The sequence below is a fragment of the Pogona vitticeps genome, chromosome 1 (genome assembly GCF_051106095.1).
Source record: "Pogona vitticeps strain Pit_001003342236 chromosome 1, PviZW2.1, whole genome shotgun sequence".
NCBI lineage: Eukaryota > Metazoa > Chordata > Lepidosauria > Squamata > Agamidae > Pogona > Pogona vitticeps.
Genome location: NC_135783.1, coordinates 276,274,796 through 276,293,916, shown reverse-complemented (window position 1 = coordinate 276,293,916; position 19,121 = coordinate 276,274,796). Strand labels below are relative to the sequence as shown.

General features: G+C 42.8%; 1 protein-coding gene across 1 annotated transcript; it reads right to left on the bottom strand.

Moving 5' to 3' along the window:
- Window positions 1-270: 270 nt before the first annotated feature.
- Window positions 271-18,759, bottom strand: SVIP (small VCP interacting protein). The gene is made up of 4 exons (XM_020805581.3): window positions 18,327-18,759; window positions 4,971-5,021; window positions 2,786-2,902; window positions 271-1,190 (listed from the first exon to the last, which is right to left on the bottom strand). Exons 1-4 carry the CDS (start codon window positions 18,387-18,389, stop codon window positions 1,176-1,178), a joined length of 246 nt encoding a protein of 81 aa, XP_020661240.1. The 5' UTR covers window positions 18,390-18,759; the 3' UTR covers window positions 271-1,175.
- Between the last annotated feature and the right edge of the window lie 362 nt (window positions 18,760-19,121).

Below are 19,121 nucleotides of genomic sequence, written 5' to 3'. Positions count from 1 at the left end.
AGCCGATAGGGACAATTTGGAGGACATCTCAAGATCAGAATTGTATTATGATACTCTCAGCTGGCTAGTAAACAAGAAACATATTCTATTTAGTTAATTAACTCAGCAGAATGCAGGGATCTTTTAAGCAAAGGGAGCAAGATCCTTCTGGTGTATACCCAATTTTTTTGTGACTAGTATTGACAGAGACACGCAAATAAAGGGAGAAGAAGAATCGAATAACTTCTAGATACCCCAAAAGCTATAGATCAGAAACATTTAAGAGATGGCTGAATAAAGCACATCAATTTATTTACTGCAGAGTATGCATATATTAATCATAAAGTTTAAAAGAATGCTTGGTACACTGGATCAATTTGCAGAATTCAATTATTCTCCAAAAAATTTTCAGACTGGTTATCAACTAAGCTTATATGGACATCTTTTTCAACAGAGAAATTTCATCACAAGATTGTAAGATAAGTGTAGCTGCCCTTTGGTGGTTCTTCCCTACATGTGGTAAAAGAAAAATATGACTGTGCCCAATTTTTTTTCCTGTTAACAAATGAACAGTCCACATTTCTCTGTATTTCTGTATTCCCCTCAAAGACAGAATGTAAGACATAAGGACACAGAAGATGTAAGGACTGGGATTTCTCACTTCTTGGCAACATAAAAGTCTATAAAAATGTGTGAAGGCACAAACAGCGCCCCAAAAAAAAAAATCTCCAGATTTAGCTCAGAGCCAGGAACCCAAGAACTATGGCTTGAATCTTTCAAATGTGAATCTTTCAATTTAACAATGTTAAATACTGAGGGACATTTTTAGAAACAGAAATGTTAACCATAACCAATTTGAGCATGAGCACTTAATTTATCTACACAAAGGGTCTCTTCCACAACTGCCCTGGCCCCACTATGTTAAGACATGCAGAGTTATACAGTATGGCAACATAAGTAGTAAGTGACTGGTTTTTGGCCATCCCAGCTATAACATTGTGAGATTTTGGTTTGACAACATCCTTAGTGTGTGTCATTCATCTGCCCTGCTACCATGGCCTAGTACTGCTGCATCTTTGGAGGCAAGCGACAGCAAAAACCCAAACTATGAACAAATGCCACTCAGCTGTAGGAACTGGCAAGGTACTGGCAGTAGGGCGTTTCCCTTTCCTTCGCTTCAAGAGCTGCACGTAGAATTATCCAACTTGCCACTAGGAAGAAAATGAACAGAAACAGTTTAGAAGAAGATTAAAATTCATGGCACTGTTTTTACAGAGGCTGAGTTCTTGTCGGTTCCTTCACATGAAAAATAAGGTTGTTCCTCCCTATCCAGTTCACCAGCTCCTGCAAGGCTATTCTAGATTTCTCGATTTTTTTTCTCATATATTGGATTTTTATAGGCTTGTAGAGATTTTATTCCTTTTGTTTTTGAGCATTATTATAGATGTCTTCAAATGATAATTTCGAGCCTAAGCCCAATAAACAAGTTCTTGAATATTGTGGAGAAAAGGGCTACCGGAAACACTGCCCCTCATGGCAAAAATTACATGACTTCTAACAACAATCTGGGGGAGCCCCATGGCACTGTGGTTAAATTGCAGGACTGCAGTCAAGACTCTGCTCATGACCTGAGTTCAATCCTGATAGGCCCATGTAGCCAGCTCAAGGTTGATGACTCAGCCTTCCATCCTTCCAATGGTAGTAAACAGAGTACCCAGCTCACAGGGGATATGTAGCCTTCATAATTAAATTTACAGCACTTAAAAAGCCTAGTGAGTGCTTTAAGAGGTATGAGTTGCTATATAAGCAGCACACTTGGCGATTTTTATATTTTAAATGAAATCTGAATACACTAAGTAATCTGTCAAAGGGATTCGGGTTCGCTGAGCCAAAGGCTACAACACTCATTTTACCAAACACAGTTCCTTATAATAAGAAGGCAATCAATCACTCAATGAAGGTGCAAAAGATAAAATCTAAGAACAATTGTTTCTAATATGGGAAGAGATTGCTGCTCTCAGAGTTAGACACATAATTAATCCATTACTTTTGGATGAAATCCTATGATATAGCTCTGCATCTATACCAATGATAATGTCAGCAATAGCAAACTGCTACTAATTACAGGCTTCATTTAGTGATTTCGGGGAGCACACAAATTCATTACATTGTGTATTAATCACGTGCACTCCGAAATCACCATTAATGCTGTTGATTGCACCATCCCAGCTGTACACGCAGAGACACTCAACAGGGTTTCAGTCAATGAAGAACCATGGAGATCTATCATTTTACCTTCATCCCAGCAGGCTTTGCTAGATGTCACAGGATACCTATACAATTTCTAGTGACTCATCAAACCTGCATTCTTGGATGAAATTTGGGAGTGAATGTTGTCACAGATGAGGCTTATAGCTCTAAGCCGAATATGAATATATTAGTTTTCCCCACTCCAGATGTCTAGCTGGTCTTAATAAAGGCACTGCCTGACTATATATTTTGTTTTTGTTCTTCTTATGGAACAAGAAATTACCTACATTTTTTATAACTAATCCAGGATGTGTTTCTGAGGAACAAGGGAAGGGACCTACTGGCCTCTTGTCTTCCTTTTGAATTTCTTATAGTGCATCTGATTGGCTACACTAGGAAACAGTGTTTAAAGGGGAGGAAATGAAACTTTGTTTTCCTTCAGATGCTTAAATTACAATTACAATCTGTCCAAAAGATCAGAACAATCCCAAGTTCTCCATCCTGGAGGTAAGCTTTGGGTTCGATCCAGCAATGCTGTTTCTTCTTACGCACTTACTCTTAGTCCACCTCCTTCGGGGCCAGGCCCTGCAGTTTCAAGACGTTTCTCCATTTCCTCCTGTTTCCTTTTCTTCTGCTCCACAGAAGACAGATTCTTAATACCACGGGAAGCAGCCTTTGGGAAGGGAAAACTAAGCACGTTACAAAGCACGTTTGTTTTTTTTTTGTAACAACACAAGAATGGCAAATACCTTTCACATTTTTCTCTTTTGTGAAATAACAGATACAGTGGTGCCTCGCTAGATGATGATAATCCGTTCCACTTAAATAGCTAGTGAAATCATTGTCTAGCGAAAAGCATTTCACCATTGGAATGCAGTGAAACCTGTTTAATGTGTTCCAATGGGGAAGAATCGTCGTCTAGCGAAGATCGGCCATAGGAAAGCCGCTTTGCAAACCGCCGATCAGCTGTTTAAATCGCTGTCTTGTGAAGCTTAGGTCCCGAAAACACCTGTTTGCAAGTTTGGAGGGAGCTGTCAAAATCGTCGTCTAGCAAAAATCACTTTGCGAAACAGGGACAAAACATTGTCCAGTGAAATTCCCCCATAGGAATCACTGTTTTGCGAATCGCTATAGTGATCGCAAAAAGCCAATGTCTAGCAAAACAACTGTCATGCGGGGTAACTGTCTAGCGAGGCACCACTGTACACACAATACTGTTACTATTAATTAAAATCTGTATATAAACCATATACAGTGGTGCCTTGCTTACCAATTACCTCGTTAAACGACAAAAGTGCTATACAATGACTGCCCTTGCTTCAGGAACCAATTCTTCGCATTACGACATTTTAAAAACAGCTGATTGGCGGCTTCAAAATGGCCACCCGCTGTGTGTAAAATGGCTCCCTGCTGTGTTTTTGGACAGATTCCTCGCTTTATAGGCACCGAAAATGGCCGCCCCATGGAGGATCTTCGCTGGACGGTGAGTTTTTCAGCCCATTGGAATGCATTGAATGGGTTTTCAATGCCTTTCAATGGGATTTTTTATTTTGCTTAATGAGGATTTCGCTCTACAGGGATTTCGCTGCAACGGATTATCCTCGTTAAGCGAGGCACCACTGTACTGTATTTCCATGATGGGGGGGGCACAAGAAACACAACTGTCCAAAATCCACAGGACTTAGGTTCCAATTCTGATGTTCTGCAGGGTGGCTGTGATAGTCTACTACAGCTTTGCCGTCACTTCAAGCAGTGGAAAATTCTCTTTCCATTTTTTTCAAGGAAAGCAAACTCAAGAAAGCCCTCTGCCATCATCTATCATGTAAATAAATACATGCATGCACACACACAAACAGAAATGCCAGGAAAGTACCTCTCCCCTTTAATAAATGATATTACAAAGGAGAGTGGATATTTCAGGCCCAGCTCTATCCAAATTACAGAAGAGAAAAGACTGCAAAAATGTATATTGTGATTGTAAAGATGTAAACATGAAGGTGGTGGACACTTCAAGATTCAAAGGCTTGAGGCACCAAATATAAACTCAGTAACGCTTTCTGTTTTGTCTTTTGTAGTCAGAGAAAACATCATTCTCCATATGTTTAAAATCTGAGCCAGAGTGGACAACTTGTGGCCCATGGCCCACATGCACTCCCAGGGGCCCAAGTGAACAAACTATTATTTTTTTAACTAACACCCCAGAAGTCCACAATTGTGGGGTAATTTTGGTGCATATTTCAAAAAAAATTTTGTTATCACCAACAAATTTAACCTTTTTCAAAATCACTGAAGTACAAAAAAAAATTTCAGTTTTTTTAAAAACACCAGTTTTTGTGGGGGGAGGGATGGGAGTGGACACCACAAGAGCAGATGCAACCATCTAAAAATCTAAGGTTGAGTGTGTGGATCACTGGAGGTTGCCCACAGCTACTTTAAATCAACAGAACACTTATTTCAATCAATACCTTCAGGGACATACCACCATGAAGTGAGGGTGGTGATTGTTCAACTCTATAATAAAGTTTGGATCAGGACTGTGTAGATAACATCTGATCCAATCTGTATCACAGCATTTGCTGTACAGATCACAACTGAGCCACGTGGTTTGGAGATGGCCTCAAATGATCTAGTCTCGAGTTCATGCAAACATTTTTTCTTATTGCGCATGCAGAATGAGAATAACATGTTTGCAATACATACACATATAACTGAGTAGATTTCTCTGCCAAGCATTAAATTACCTCCATTTGCCTTTTTTCTGCAGCTTCTGCAAGTTGTCTTCTTCTCATTTCCTACATAAAACATGAAAGACCATCATAAAACAGGTAATCTTGTACTAGGATTGAGTGTTGTTGATTTTTTCCCCAAGTTTTTTTCCAACATAGAACAGTATTTCACACTGTTAGGAGCTAGAGCTAAGGTATGCATAAAGTCAAGGTAGTAACTAAGGACATGGTGGTGCTGCTGGTTAAACCACAGAAGCCTCTGTGCTGCAAGGTCGGAAGGCCAGCAGTCGTAAGATCGAATCCACGTGATGGAGTGAGCTCCCGTCGCTTGTCCCAGCTTCTGCCAACTTAGCAGTTCAAAAGCATGCAAATGCAAGTAGATAAATAGGTACCACCACTCTGGGAAAGTAACGGTGTTCCGTGTCTAGTTGCGCTGGCCACGTGACCATGGAAACTGTCTATGGACAAACACTGGCTCTACAGCTTGGAAAACGTGGATAAGCACCGTCCCCTAGAGTTGGATATGACTGGATATTTGTCAAAGAGAACCTTTCTCTTTCCCTAGTAAGTAATGAACACAGACTAAAAATGGGTATTAAGAAAATCAAGTTTATAATAATCAGCAAAAAGTAAGAAATCCAGTTAAAGTTATATACTGAAAATGTGAAAAATGTTGTAAGAAGCAGATTTTTACAGCTAACATTCAAGGCAAAATAAAAGGAAATAATAACCAGGAAGAATAAGAACTTTTTAACCAGAGAACAGTATCCAATCAAGGCTGTGACTATACTGGCAAATAGTATCAAATCTGCTGCAGAAATGGAATGGATGAATTTAAACTTTTTTTAAAAACTAATTGCACAATGAAAAGGTCAAAGCAAATCAACTCAGTCCTTTTTGTTTCAGATGCAAAGTTTTCCCCCCTTCTTCTGGGGGCTTCTACTCAGAATATTCTGAATTGTGTTTTCCCAATGTGATCAGTTGTTTTGTTCTCCAAAAGAATATGGGAGGCATGACCATGGGTGGTATTCTGGTGACTACTAAGCTGGACATGACGTTTTGGACAGTGGGACACCTACCCCCCACAATCTTTCTCCATAGTCACCCAAAAGTATTTTAAAAAAAATATAAAGTTAAGATTAGATCATTTTATCACTGCACAGATGCATTAGTTTAGTGATAGATTACTTCTGCACAGACAAAAACAGAGAGATAAAATCAATATGCGATAGAAACAAATGCAGTGTATTGCAGCACACTATCAGGTTTTCGTGGCATATGTTGGTATGGAGACCTTTGGAAACTGTCCCTTTCCCCTAATGTCATGCAACACTTTAAACAGCCCGCAGGATCTACAATGAACAGGGCTTGAAAAATGCACTCATTTACTTGTCTGTGACGAGTGTAAAATGCTGCTGGACGAGTCACAGCTCCCTCCCTCCCTCCTTCCCCTCCACCTGTCCCCCTCTCTCTAATCCTGCAGTCTTCCCCTCCCCTCCCACTGCAAAAGGAAAATTGCCCTCTTCTCAGGAGAAGAGAGTTTGAGCAGCACATAGAGATATAGCTCTACAGGAAAATGTAGAGTAGTCCCATGCTGGAGAATATGGAGATTCCCTGCTCCCAATTTCAACCAGTTTCTACAGTTAGCTGTGAAAGGGGTTTCAGCCAGATGAATCTGATTAAAAATAAATTCAGATTGTGTTTAGAGACTGAAAGCTTAGATGACCTTATGATGGTGAATCTAAATGTACCTCCACTACCACAGTACACATTGTTAAGTAGAAATAAAAATGAACAACTGCCTAGTTTAAATTTGTTAACAGAAATTGCAAGGCTATAGTCCAGTCATGCTGACTGGTAAAATTTTTGACTGACTGGTGAGACACTCTAAAATTTTTCAAGTCCTGCATACATCTTTCTTAAAAGCAACTAAGCAGCATATGAGAAAGCAGGGGAATCCCAGAAGAATACTGTCCGATACTACATTATATGTTCTGGTTATTCAGAACAGAATTATTTAGGTTTTCAGCCTAAATATGAAAGTATAATTCCTCTAGAGAGCTGTGGATGCCTTGTTTCCATCCCATTTATTATTTATCTTTCTTGAATTTATACACCGCTCTATTAGTACAATGTGCTATTCTGGGAAGTTTACAATGATAAAAACACAACAATAAGTCTAATTAAAATAAAACAAAGAATAGAAATAGCCTCAAAGAGGTGTAGATTACAACATATATATATGACATGAGGCATACTGAAAAATCAGGCAAGGTTGTCACGAAAGGTCTCTCTAAAAAGAAGTCTTTTCAGGCGCCTTTTAAACATTGGGAGGGAGGAGACCAGGCGCAGCTCTACTGGGATTTGGTTCCAGAGTGTTAGTGCCACCACCAAGAAGGCCCTACTTCTGGTAGCTGATTTCCATTAAATTAGCCACCCAGAGGAGCATAGCTTGGGAAGACCTAGTTGTGTGGGTAAATGACATTTGGATAAGATGCTCTGACAAATAGCGAAGGCCCAAGCCATGAATGGCTCTATAGATGATCATCAAAACCTTGAATCTGACCAAGGAGGCGACCAGTAACCAGTGCAGGCAAGCCAGGACTGCGGACATGTGATCAAATTTATTTCAGACCTTTTAATTTTAATTTTTTCTTCAAAAAGAATTCAATGCATGCATATAAAGTCAAAGCAAAAAAAAGGCAATACATATTCTTAGAATACAATCATAAGTCGAGCATATATGTTAATATAAGTATGCTGATATGGGGGGAGGTGCACATTCTTGCTGTTTACACAATTTCTGTTTTCACATGGCCACATGGCCCCAGACCTACTGGAGTATGCCACCATGTATTTATGCGGCCACCAACCATTCCCTATAAGGAGTCACACAGACCAGGAATGGATTTTAATAAATAAAAGAACAAGGTTTATTGAAATAACAAACAGGGTAAATAAAAGAATCAGGTAAACAGGATAATGTAACGTGGCATAACCCCAATCACACACATACAACAGCTTGGTTCCCACTGAACCCTTTAAGGTAACGCACAGACCCTGAACCTATCAGTTCTGGCTACCTAAATAGAAACCTGAACCTATCAGGTATGTACTAACTGACACACAGTTGTACCCAGTCTGACACACAGACTCCAACTCCTTTCTCCACACAAGCTCCAAATATATATACAGTACAGCTCCTCCCCCCTGCTGTCCCGCCTTCCACTCCCCATAGGATGGAACTTTCCCTCCAAACCCATGACAGACAGGTACCATCAGTGCTGTATGTGACACCTCCCCTCTTTATAAGTTGTTTTGCAGGGGAAAAGCTAAAGTGCTTTTCTCCAAAAAAACAACCAGGATCACAACACAAAACAGTTATACATTATATTACAATACCATACTTACTCACTCTAGGTCAAACATATCATTTATGCATTTAAACATTAATATTTGCAATACATCAAGTTACCTTTATTAATACAAACCAAGCCTGTTCACTAAACAGGTACATTTAACTTTTGGTCACCAAAATATACATAGTCCATGGTTTCTTCGCCGTCTTCACTCGTCGGGTCTTCTTGACAAGGCGTCAGCGACACAGTTCATTGACCCTCTGACCACCTTCACTTCAAAGTCAAAATCTTGCAGGTTTAAAGCCCACCTCATAAGTTTACTATTATGGGTTTTCATTGTCTTTAACCACTGCAGTGGTGAGTGGTCAGTGCACAGAACAAAATGTCTTCCCCAGATGTAAGGTTTGGCCTTCTGAATCGCGTATACTATGGCCAGGCACTCCTTTTCCACGGTTGCCAAATGTCTCTCACCTTTCTGGAGTTTCCTACTCAGGTAGGACACTGGATGCTGGTCACCATTTTCATCCTCCTGGCAAAGAACTGCTCCTACCCCGCTGTTAGACGCATCGGTGTAGATGATGAACTCCCGATCGAAGTCAGGAGCACGCAGCACTGGATAATGGATGAGCGCCTGCTTCAACCTCTGGAACGCCTCCTCACAGTCGCTGGTCCACGGGATGCGGTCATCAGTCTTCTTCCGCGTCAGATCGGTCAGCGGAGTCGCCATCTCGCTAAACCTCGGGATGAACTTTCTGTAGTAGCCCACCAACCCAAGAAATGATTTGACTTTTTTCTTGGTGTTGGGTCTGGGCCAATCACGAACGGCTTCTATCTTGGCCTCTAGGGGTTTGATCACTCCTCCCCCTACTATGTGACCCAAGTATTTTATTTCTGGGCTACCCAGCTGACACTTGCTTGCCTTTACTGTTAGCCCTGCTGCACTTAACCTCTGCAGCACTATCTCCAGGTGTTTCAGGTGATCTTCCCAGGTATTGCTGAAGATCCCTATATCGTCGATGTAGGCCACAGTAAAGTCACTGAGCCCTGCTAAGGTCTGGTCCATCAGCCTTTGGAATGTGGCTGGTGCATTTCTGAGACCAAAACTAAGGACTCTAAACTCATATAGACCAAAAGGGCAGCAAAATGCGGTCTTTTCCTGATCTATAAGGTAGTTCAGATCCGACATCTTGGAAATGACCCTATATGGTCCTGCCCATTTGAGCTGCAGTTTGTTCTCTTTGCAGGGCCTAAGCCAAAGCACTTCCTCCCCTGGGTTAAAGTGCCTCTCCCTGGCTTTCTGGTCATACCAGGTTTTCTGTCTGACCTTCTGAGCTTGCAGGTTTTCTGCTGCTAGCTCTAGGTTTCTCTTCAGGTCATTCATTAAAGTGTCTATGTATGTCACAACATCTTGTGGGTCATCCTGGGTGATCTGCTCCCAATTTTGTTTGATTAAATCAAGTGGACCTTTTACTTTTCTCCCAAACAAAAGTTCAAACGGACTGAATCCGGTACTGGCTTGTGGCACTGATCGATAAGCAAACAAAAGGGATTGCAGCTTCTGGTCCCAATTGTTTGGATTCTCTGCCAAGTAAGCCCTAATAATTCGCATCAGAGTCCCATTGAACTTCTCCGTTAACCCATTACTTTCGGGGTGATAGGCAGTGGTTTCCTTGTGTTTAATTCCACAGATTTGCCATAACCGTTTCATGAGCTTTGATGTAAACGATGTGCCCAAATCTGTGATTATTTCTGAGGCAAATCCCATCCTGGACATATACCCCACCAAGGCATCTGCCACTGTGTTAGTTTTGATGTTAGTCAAGGGTACGGCTTCGGGGTACCTCGTGGCATGGTCCACAATGGTGAGAATGAACCGGTTCCCCCTCTTTGTGGCCTTGGGCAAAGGTCCCACAATATCCACTCCTATACATTTGAACGGGGTGTCAATCACAGGCAAAGGGCACAACTTCGCTTTGGTCCTGTCACGGTTATTCCCCTGCCTCTGACACACATCACATTGTTTACAGAACTCATTGATCTGCTTACCTATTTCAGGCCAGTAAAAATTTTGTGTGATTCTCTGCTGTGTTTTGTTCACCCCTAAGTGCGCAGCAAACATGTCAGAGTGCCCCCTTTGCAAGATCATGGGGCGATACTTTTCAGGTACCACTAGCTGACTTCTGATCCCATCTCCCCCTTTTGAGATATTCATCAGGGTCTCTCTATATAAAATTCCCTTTTTCTCGCGAAATCTCGCTGGGGTTTCAGGTGTTAGCTGGGTGTCTGTCACCTTCTCAAAACACTTTCGGAGAGTGGCGTCTGCCTTTTGCTCTTGGCCAAATTTGCTGTCCGTGGTTAAGGTTTCTGCCACGGCTTCGGGACTACCCTCATCTGCTTCAACCTCGGGCTCTTCAGTACCCCCTTGAACTGTCCCCGTGGTAGCTTGTGAGCGTGTAATCACTAGCACCCGTTTCACATGTTCAGCCAGGTCATTTCCCACGAGCACGGCTGCTGGCAGAGTCGATGAAATCGCTAGCCGCCAAACTCCCCTCCAGCCTTGAAAGCTCACAGGTACCTCAGCTACTGGCAGTGAGATCACCTGCCCCTCAATCCCTGCCACCTTCAGGCTCTCATTTGGGATTATATGCTCCCTAGGAATAATATCTGGATGGCACAGGGTCACCTGGGAACAAGTATCCCTTAGCCCCCTATACTGATGGTCAAGTATTCCTACGTCCACCCCTGCGGTCTCAAACAATTGCGAATCTGTCCTCACTAGTAAGCAGCGCTTGACCTCCACAAGAGGACCATTTTCCTCAGCCTGATCAGCAGATGTAACTGGTCCAGATTGAGTAGCCATGGCAACAGGCTCCCTCAGTGGCAAGGAGCTTTGCTCTGTCTGGACACAGAACACAGCTTTTGGCTTGGTTCCACTCAAATCATGAGGCAGATTTCCTTTTAGCTGCTTTAATTTCTCACACTCTGAGATTGGATGGCCCTTTCCTTGACAGAAATAACATTTTCTACTGTACTTGGAGTCTTTCTCATCTGGTTTTGGTTTTCCCTCCAAAATCTGAGGTCTTGGTGGTTTCATGTCTGAGGGCTTCCCTTCAACCTGGGCTCCTCCCCCTTGCTGGTTTTTCCCTGGTCCCTGAGAGTACCTGCTGTAGGTTTCTTTGGGCTTACCCACAGTTTTCCCCTCAGCACCTAAGGGCTTCCTTATTTGGTAAATAAAATCTGCGATCTCTGCCGCTTCTGCCACCGATTTAGGTTTCCTCTCCCTCACATGGAACTTTAGTTCCCCATGCAGGACTGAATAAAACTGTTCCAGCGCTATCAGGTCTTTGAGCTGCTGGAAGGTCTCTGTCCCCTCCTGAGACAGCCATTTCTCTAGCAACCTCACCAGTTGGGCCCCCACTTGGGTAAAAGTCTGCTCTGGTTTTTTTGTGAGTGACCTGAATCTTTGCCTCAGCTGTTCCGCATTTATCCCATGTCGGGCAAACACCAGTTTTTTAAACTCAGCGAAGTCTTTCAGCAGTTCCACTGGCATCTCTGCATAGACTTCTGCCAGGCTGCCACTGATCAAAGATCGCATAATAGTCATCTTCTCAGTTTCCCTTACTGAGAAGTCCACAAACGCTCTTTCCACGAGGGAAAAGAACACCTCAGGGCAATCTCCCTTGTGGTACACAGGGAATTTCTTCAGGTCAGTTTTAGACAGGCTGCCTTCCCCATTCCCTGGGTTCCCCTCATTATTATTGTTATTCCTATTTCCACTCATCATCTCCAGCTTCTTCAGCTCAAACGCCATTTTTTCTAACTCAAATTGTCTCTGTTTCTCTTCCTGTTCCATTTTAAACGCCATTCTTTCTCTCTCTAATCTTTCTTCTTTTTCCATTTTCTCTCTCTCTATTTCAAATTTTCTCTGCTTCTCTCTTTCCCTTTCCTCCATTTCCCTCACCCTAAGCTCATGCTGTTGGGCTAGGAGCATTCTTCTGAGTTCTGAGGTCAGTTCTCCCGTGCTCTCATCCTGCACTGAGCCAAATTCCTCCTCAGAACCTTGGTCTCCCTGTGGTTCTCTCACTTCCCCCATTTCTGCCATCTGGCTTCGAGTCAAGGGCATAATCCCCCCAGAACAGGCTGCTTTCAAAAGTCAAGCCTCAAAATAAAACGACGACTTTTTTCCTTTTGCCTCAGAAACAGCCTTCTATAGACTGCTGCTGTTCCTTCAGCACCAACTTGCAACTGTTGCCAGGTAGAATCCACCCCCTCTGCTAGGCCTCTCAGCAGACAGGCTAGATCACTGTTACTACACGCAGCTTTGCCTCAGCCCTTTCCCGCCAAAACAGGTTGCCTCAGAGCTCCCTAATCTAGTCCCCCCAATCCGAGTGTGCACGTTCTTCCACTAGCCTACCTCCCCGTGAGGTAAGCCTAGAAGATTACCTACGCGCCCTCAGATTGTCCCTGACTAGACCCCCCTTGCTCTGGGCACACTTGCCAAGGCTTTGCTGGACCACTGGACAACTGGACCAGTCGTATCCCACACGCTGGACACCAATCAATGTGGCAACCCCAGACCTACTGGAGTATGCCACCATGTATTTATGCTGCCACCAACCATTCCCTATAAGGAGTCACACAGACCAGGAATGGATTTTAATAAATAAAAGAACAAGGTTTATTGAAATAACAAACAGGGTAAATAAAAGAATCAGGTAAACAGGATAATGTAACGTGGCATAACCCCAATCACACACATACAACAGCTTGGTTCCCACTGAACCCTTTAAGGTAACGCACAGACCCTGAACCTATCAGTTCTGGCTACCTAAATAGAAACCTGAACCTATCAGGTATGTACTAACTGACACACAGTTGTACCCAGTCTGACACACAGACTCCAACTCCTTTCTCCACACAAGCTCCAAATATATATACAGTACAGCTCCTCCCCCCTGATGTCCCGCCTTCCACTCCCCATAGGATGGAACTTTCCCTCCAAACCCATGACAGACAGGTACCATCAGTGCTGTATGTGACATGCACATTCTTGCTGTTTACACAATTTCTGTTTTCACATGGCCACATGGAAAGGGGGCTCCATTTACATCTGTACAAACATAGGCCATGTGTACAACATAGCATCTTGCCTCCATTGTTTGGTACATGAATGAGAAGCTAAACTACTGTTAATAATCTGGCTTTCTGTAAATGGATCAACCCCCATCACATGCAATCAGCGTGGCACACCACATAGCTTTCAGAAAGCCAGGATATTAAATCAGAATATGCATGTACATGCCTTTCAAGAGTCAACCACAGTAGAAACTTCCTGGTAACTCTTACTAGCTTGATTAGGATAAAAGTCAAAAAATATTTTCTTCATGTCAGTTATGCTTGTCACTTTTAAGGTTTTCTGGCCATCTGGGGGTAAAAATAGAAAATAAGTGTCTGTAAGGCTGGTGAACAAATAAGTAGCAACTGGGAGTAACTGACTGATTTAAACATGGGATAAAGGAGGATATATGAACCATTTCCTGAAGGATGGGTATCCCTTACAGTGGTAGCATAATGATGACCAATATGCTAAAAATTTCATGATGTGGCAACCTTCATAAACTTTCCATTGTGCTGACTGATCATCCCAAACTCCTACATTGGTATCCAAAGAATTCAAGAAAAACATGCTAATATAAAGAGCAAAGTTCATCAAAAGATGATTTCTGCCCAAGGAGGAAATAAAACACTTTCATGTGAACTGAAAAATAACTGGACACAATTCTAATATGTACGGAGTTATAATCACCTGAAGAGTATTTCAGGCAGAATTTAAAAATCAGTTATTCTGAGAAAGGGAAATTTATTTCTTCATCTGTGTTTTCCCTATTATTATTTTTATTCTTATTTTCTTAATTTGCCAGGACATGATAACATAACTTTGTAATATCTACACTGGATTACTACAATGCACTGCTCATGGGGCTACCTTTGAGGAGTTTTGGAAACTGCTAGGCATAGGACTTTTGTATTTTGGGGGGGGCAGAAGTGTGTAGGAATTCCTCCAATCAGAATTCTGGGGACTTAAGCCAAGTATATATATATACTTGGCTTAAGCCCCCAGAATTCTGATTGGAGGAATTCCTACACACTTCTGCATTATATAATAAAAATAAATAAAGTCCTCTCAGGTATCCAGGATCCCTTAAAGGCAAGAAATAAAGGCTCTGTCTGATACAATGAATTTCCATGAATATGGGGAAAGTTGTTGGGCAGGGCTATGACCTGTAGGAGCTACAAGGCATTAGGGTTCTGGCAGTCCACCTGTCCTTTATGCCCCATACAGGGTTTCTCTCATAAAACTACCAGACCTCTAATGCCCTGCAGCTCCCACAAAGCTTAAATCTACCCAATCTGCCTTCATGAAGATTAATCACATCCAACAGAGATTTTATTCTTCATCTATAAGCAATTCAATCAGACCAGATGGGCAGGATACAAATCAAATCAAATCAAATCAAATACAGTGGTGCCTCGCTTAACGATTGCTTCGTACAATGAAAAATTCACTTAACGATGGCTTTTTCAGAGTGATCTTGTGCTTCACTTAACGATTTTCCCTATGGGTGATTTTCGCTTAACGATTCGGGACCATGCTTCACTTAACGATGACGGTTTTAGATCCCCTTGTTTCGCTTAATGTTTTTTTTTACAGCCCCGTTTTTGCTATTTTTAAAATATTCTAAAATGTTTAAAAATGTTTAAAATGCTTGGAATTGTTAGTGCACCTAATAAAACCTTCATTAACTTAATTTGGCTTTGTTCTGAGTCTTTTTGAATTTTTTGTGAATTTTTTTCCCCCATTGAAATAGGCTTCAATGCATTTCAATGGGTTTCGCTTAACGTTTTTTCCTATGGGGATTTTCGCTTAAGGATGGTAATCCATTCCAATTGGAACGGATTATCTGGTTTTCAATACATCTCTATGGGAAATGGTGTTTCGCTTAACGATGTTTTCACATAGCAATGTTTTTTTTGGAACCAATAAAAATCGTTAAGTGAGGCACTACTGTACATAAATAAATAAATTCTGAACTGCTGGAGGACTTTTTTTTAAACTATAACCCCCAGAATTCTGGCTGGGGAAATTCCTGAAGAGTTCTGACGGAAATAAAAAAGCCCAACATTTGGAAACTACACTTAGTCCAGAATGCAACAGAATTAATAGTGATGGATGCTTGCATGCGGAATTGAATAACCTCTGTGCAGTACCATCTACACTGGTTAGTAATTTGTTACTTAGCACAATTCAAGCTACTGGTGAAAAGATCTTAGGGTCAAGATAACTTATGGATAATCAGCCTAAATTACAATGGATAAATCCTTCTCTGTGCCACACTTACAATGAAAGCACAATTCTTGAGAACAAGAAAAAGAGTCTTTTCATGAACTCCTAAACTCTGGAATTCTTTGCCGGGATTGGCTAAATCAGCACTCTTTTCAACCACAACTCAATCAAATTTTCTATTTGTATTATCCCGCTGCTTTTATTATAGTGGGGCTTTATATTCCGTTTTAACTGCCGCTAGCTGTTCTGAGCTATGCATTAACACTAAGAGGCTGGATATAAGTTCTTCTATCAATTAAAAAATAATCAGGGTCAATAAACTTGCTAATCTTTCTGCTACAGAATCAACTAAAAAGCTTCTTTATCTAACGATTGACCACTAAAACAACCAATATTGTTAATGAGCCCAAATCTCCATTGTTGACACAGAGAAGCACTGATAAACTTTTTGGAGAAACCGATTCCTTCTCAATGGCTCTGTTCAGTCCAACAAAAAGGTAAGGATGGGGGGGGGGAGAGAGGTTGGAAAGTTCCATGTGCATACCTAGTTTTCATCTCTTCTCACCTATTATGCAAAGAAAGAATTAAGATTGTCAATCTGACATCCAGGATGAAAGTTACAGTTGCCACCAGAACACTGGAAAAAAAAATCAGTTGGCTCTGAGGCAGTTCTAGCAAATGAAATCAGCCTGTCTGGATGACAAAGATCAGCTTTTGAACTTATGGTTGTTGTGGGTTTTTCGGGCTTCTTGGCCGTGTTCTGAAGGTGGTTCTTCCTAACGTTTCGCCAGTCTCTGTGGCCGGCATCTTCAGAGGACAGCAAACTGTGCTGTCCTCTGAAGATGCCGGCCACAGAGACTGGCGAAACGTTAGGAAGAACCACCTTCAGAACACGGCCAAGAAGCCCGAAAAACCCACAACAACCATTAGATCCCGGCCGTGAAAGCCTTCGCGAATACATTTTGAACTTATGCTCGCGCGTTTTACTGTTCCATGTCCCCCATTAATTGCAGAGGGGAAAGTTTTGTAATTTCTTATGACAATATTCCACAGATCACACTATATACGCACATGCATGAGAACCATAGCAGCAATTATGTTAGTAGTAAGATAAAACTTATTAAAACTAAAGGTTTTGCACATATCGGAATAATCATATCAGTTTAGGATGTTAGCTGCACTACCTGGAAAATGTGTGGAGACAACTCCAGTCTCAGTTGCTGCACATTCTGAACCAATGATCAGATACTAGTATAAACACAAGTAGATAAACTGTGCACGGTGAGGCACTTAACTTCTGAATAAAAGATGTGAAATGTGCTTTGCATTTCTGACCTGGGTCCAGGGTTCATCTTTGCTGTAAACGCACTAAGGAGTTGGGTAACTTATTTGCAGACTCAGTTTTCCCATCTGCAAGATGAGAATATCAGCATTTCTAGATAAGACAAGGACCCAAGGAGAGTAGTCATGCTAGCCCTGGTTTAGATTACTAATTGTGGGTGAAACAGGGGAATCAGGACAAATCCCTCTTCTTTATTACATGGCTCTATACAAGGGGCTCCTAATTACTGATCTACACGGTTCATTCCAGGGTGTGTATGTAGGGCCGGGGAACACACACTAATCATCTGGATCCACTCTAGTAGCCAAAATAAATCAAATCAGATACTAAGACGAAGGGAGATAACAAACCAATGCGTATTTTAAAATAATAACATACCAGGACCGTGATTTAAAAGCCACAAGACAAATGCATTTCATACATTACTCTTTTAGAAACCTTTGAAGCACTCTTAAATGATGCATCCGAGCAAATACAGTCTCATACCCAACAACATCCATCGTTGTGCTTCAAAAATAAGTATGTTCTCTTGACAGAGTTTGTGCATCTTGTACTTTGTTTTCACTTTGCCAAATATTTCTGACATGCTATCCTCTCCACGCGCCTTCTGTTTATTCACTAGGAAATATCGAAGTTTATAACTCTGTGAACCTTTAAGCATCCAATATTTTTCTGACTTCCAGCAGAGACGTGCCTACCCCACTGGACACAATGGGATTTACTTCCAAGTAAAAGGAACAACATCCGGTTAAGCACGCTTCACTCCCCTTGCATTTATTTTAAAGATGCAATCCTATACGCGCTTAGCAAACAGTAAGTCCCATTCAAGTCAATGAGACCTCTTCCTGTGTAAACATATAGGGTGTGTGTGGCAGTACTGTATTCAAATAATCCTCTTAGCATATTTTACTCTAATCTTATTTTATCAAACAATTAATCGGGAAAAATAAAATAAAAGGGGGAAGACCAAGCAAAATTCTGTCGGGGTGGGGGGGGAAGGGAGCAGACACACAGAAATTATTTTTCCCCACAAATTAAAAATAAGTTTCAACCCAAATTAAGGGTGAAGTGACGAACTGCGACACGCGCAATGCAATTCTGACTCCACGGAAGTCAGCCGTGAAGAGCTCTGGGGCGCTTACTCCCAGGGAAGTGAGCTGGGATTGCAGCCTTAATACTCGGGTAAGGAGGATAAACAAGTGGGGCGTGGGTCTGGGGGGAGGCATTACAACCAAGCTGGCTCTGGAGGGAAGAAACCAGCACTCATGCCAGAGCGCCGCCGGAGGCAGCGGCAGCAGCAGCTCGGGCGGCCTCTCGGCACTCACGGGGTCAGGCGTCTCCACCACGGTGTCGGCAGCTCCCCCCAGGCACGGCAAGCAGAGTCCCATCCCGGCGCCGAGCCCGCGGCGGGCGGGCGGGCAGGGGCAAAGCTAAGGAAGCAGCGAGCGAGAGTCGGCGGCGCCGCCCCGCTGTCCTTTGACCACCCACCCAGCCGGCCGGCCAGGCTCCGTCAGTCCGTCCCTCCTTCCGAGGCTGCTCCCGGCCAGGCCCGCCTTCCTGTACCGGGCCCGGAGGGCGCCACCTGCCGCTCCGGAGCCGGAATCCGTTCGTGAAGGGAGGAAAAGGGTGGGAAGGCCCGGCGAGCGGGCGGACAGAGTGAGCCGAGGCGGTTGGGAATGGGAGAAGCGAGGCGCAGGGGGTGGCGGGTGTTCGAGGACGTGGCCGGACCTGAACTGGAGGATAGTGGCGAAAGAGAAGCGGGTGGAGCAAGAGCGAAGGGCGAACTTTGTGGGGGGGGGGGAGAGGCTGAAGTGGAGCCGCCGCGGGAATGGACAGGCGGTCCCCGTGTCGTCGTCGATATTGCTGGCTGAGACAAGTCCCTTCCTTTTAGTATTTTGCCAGAGGAAAGCAGCCGCATCTCTTGAGCCACCTCATCCCTCACACCTCCAGCTCAAAAGGAAATCCCATTGACTCCAGTGGGGTCTCCGCAGGCTTGAGGGTTATGGATATTTAAAGTTTTTTTCTAAACTGGGTGAGGTTTGTTTCTATGAAAACTTGAGCGGGGCTTTGCTATTCAGTCTTTTATTGTATATAACATGTGGGATGGAGTCCTGGACCTG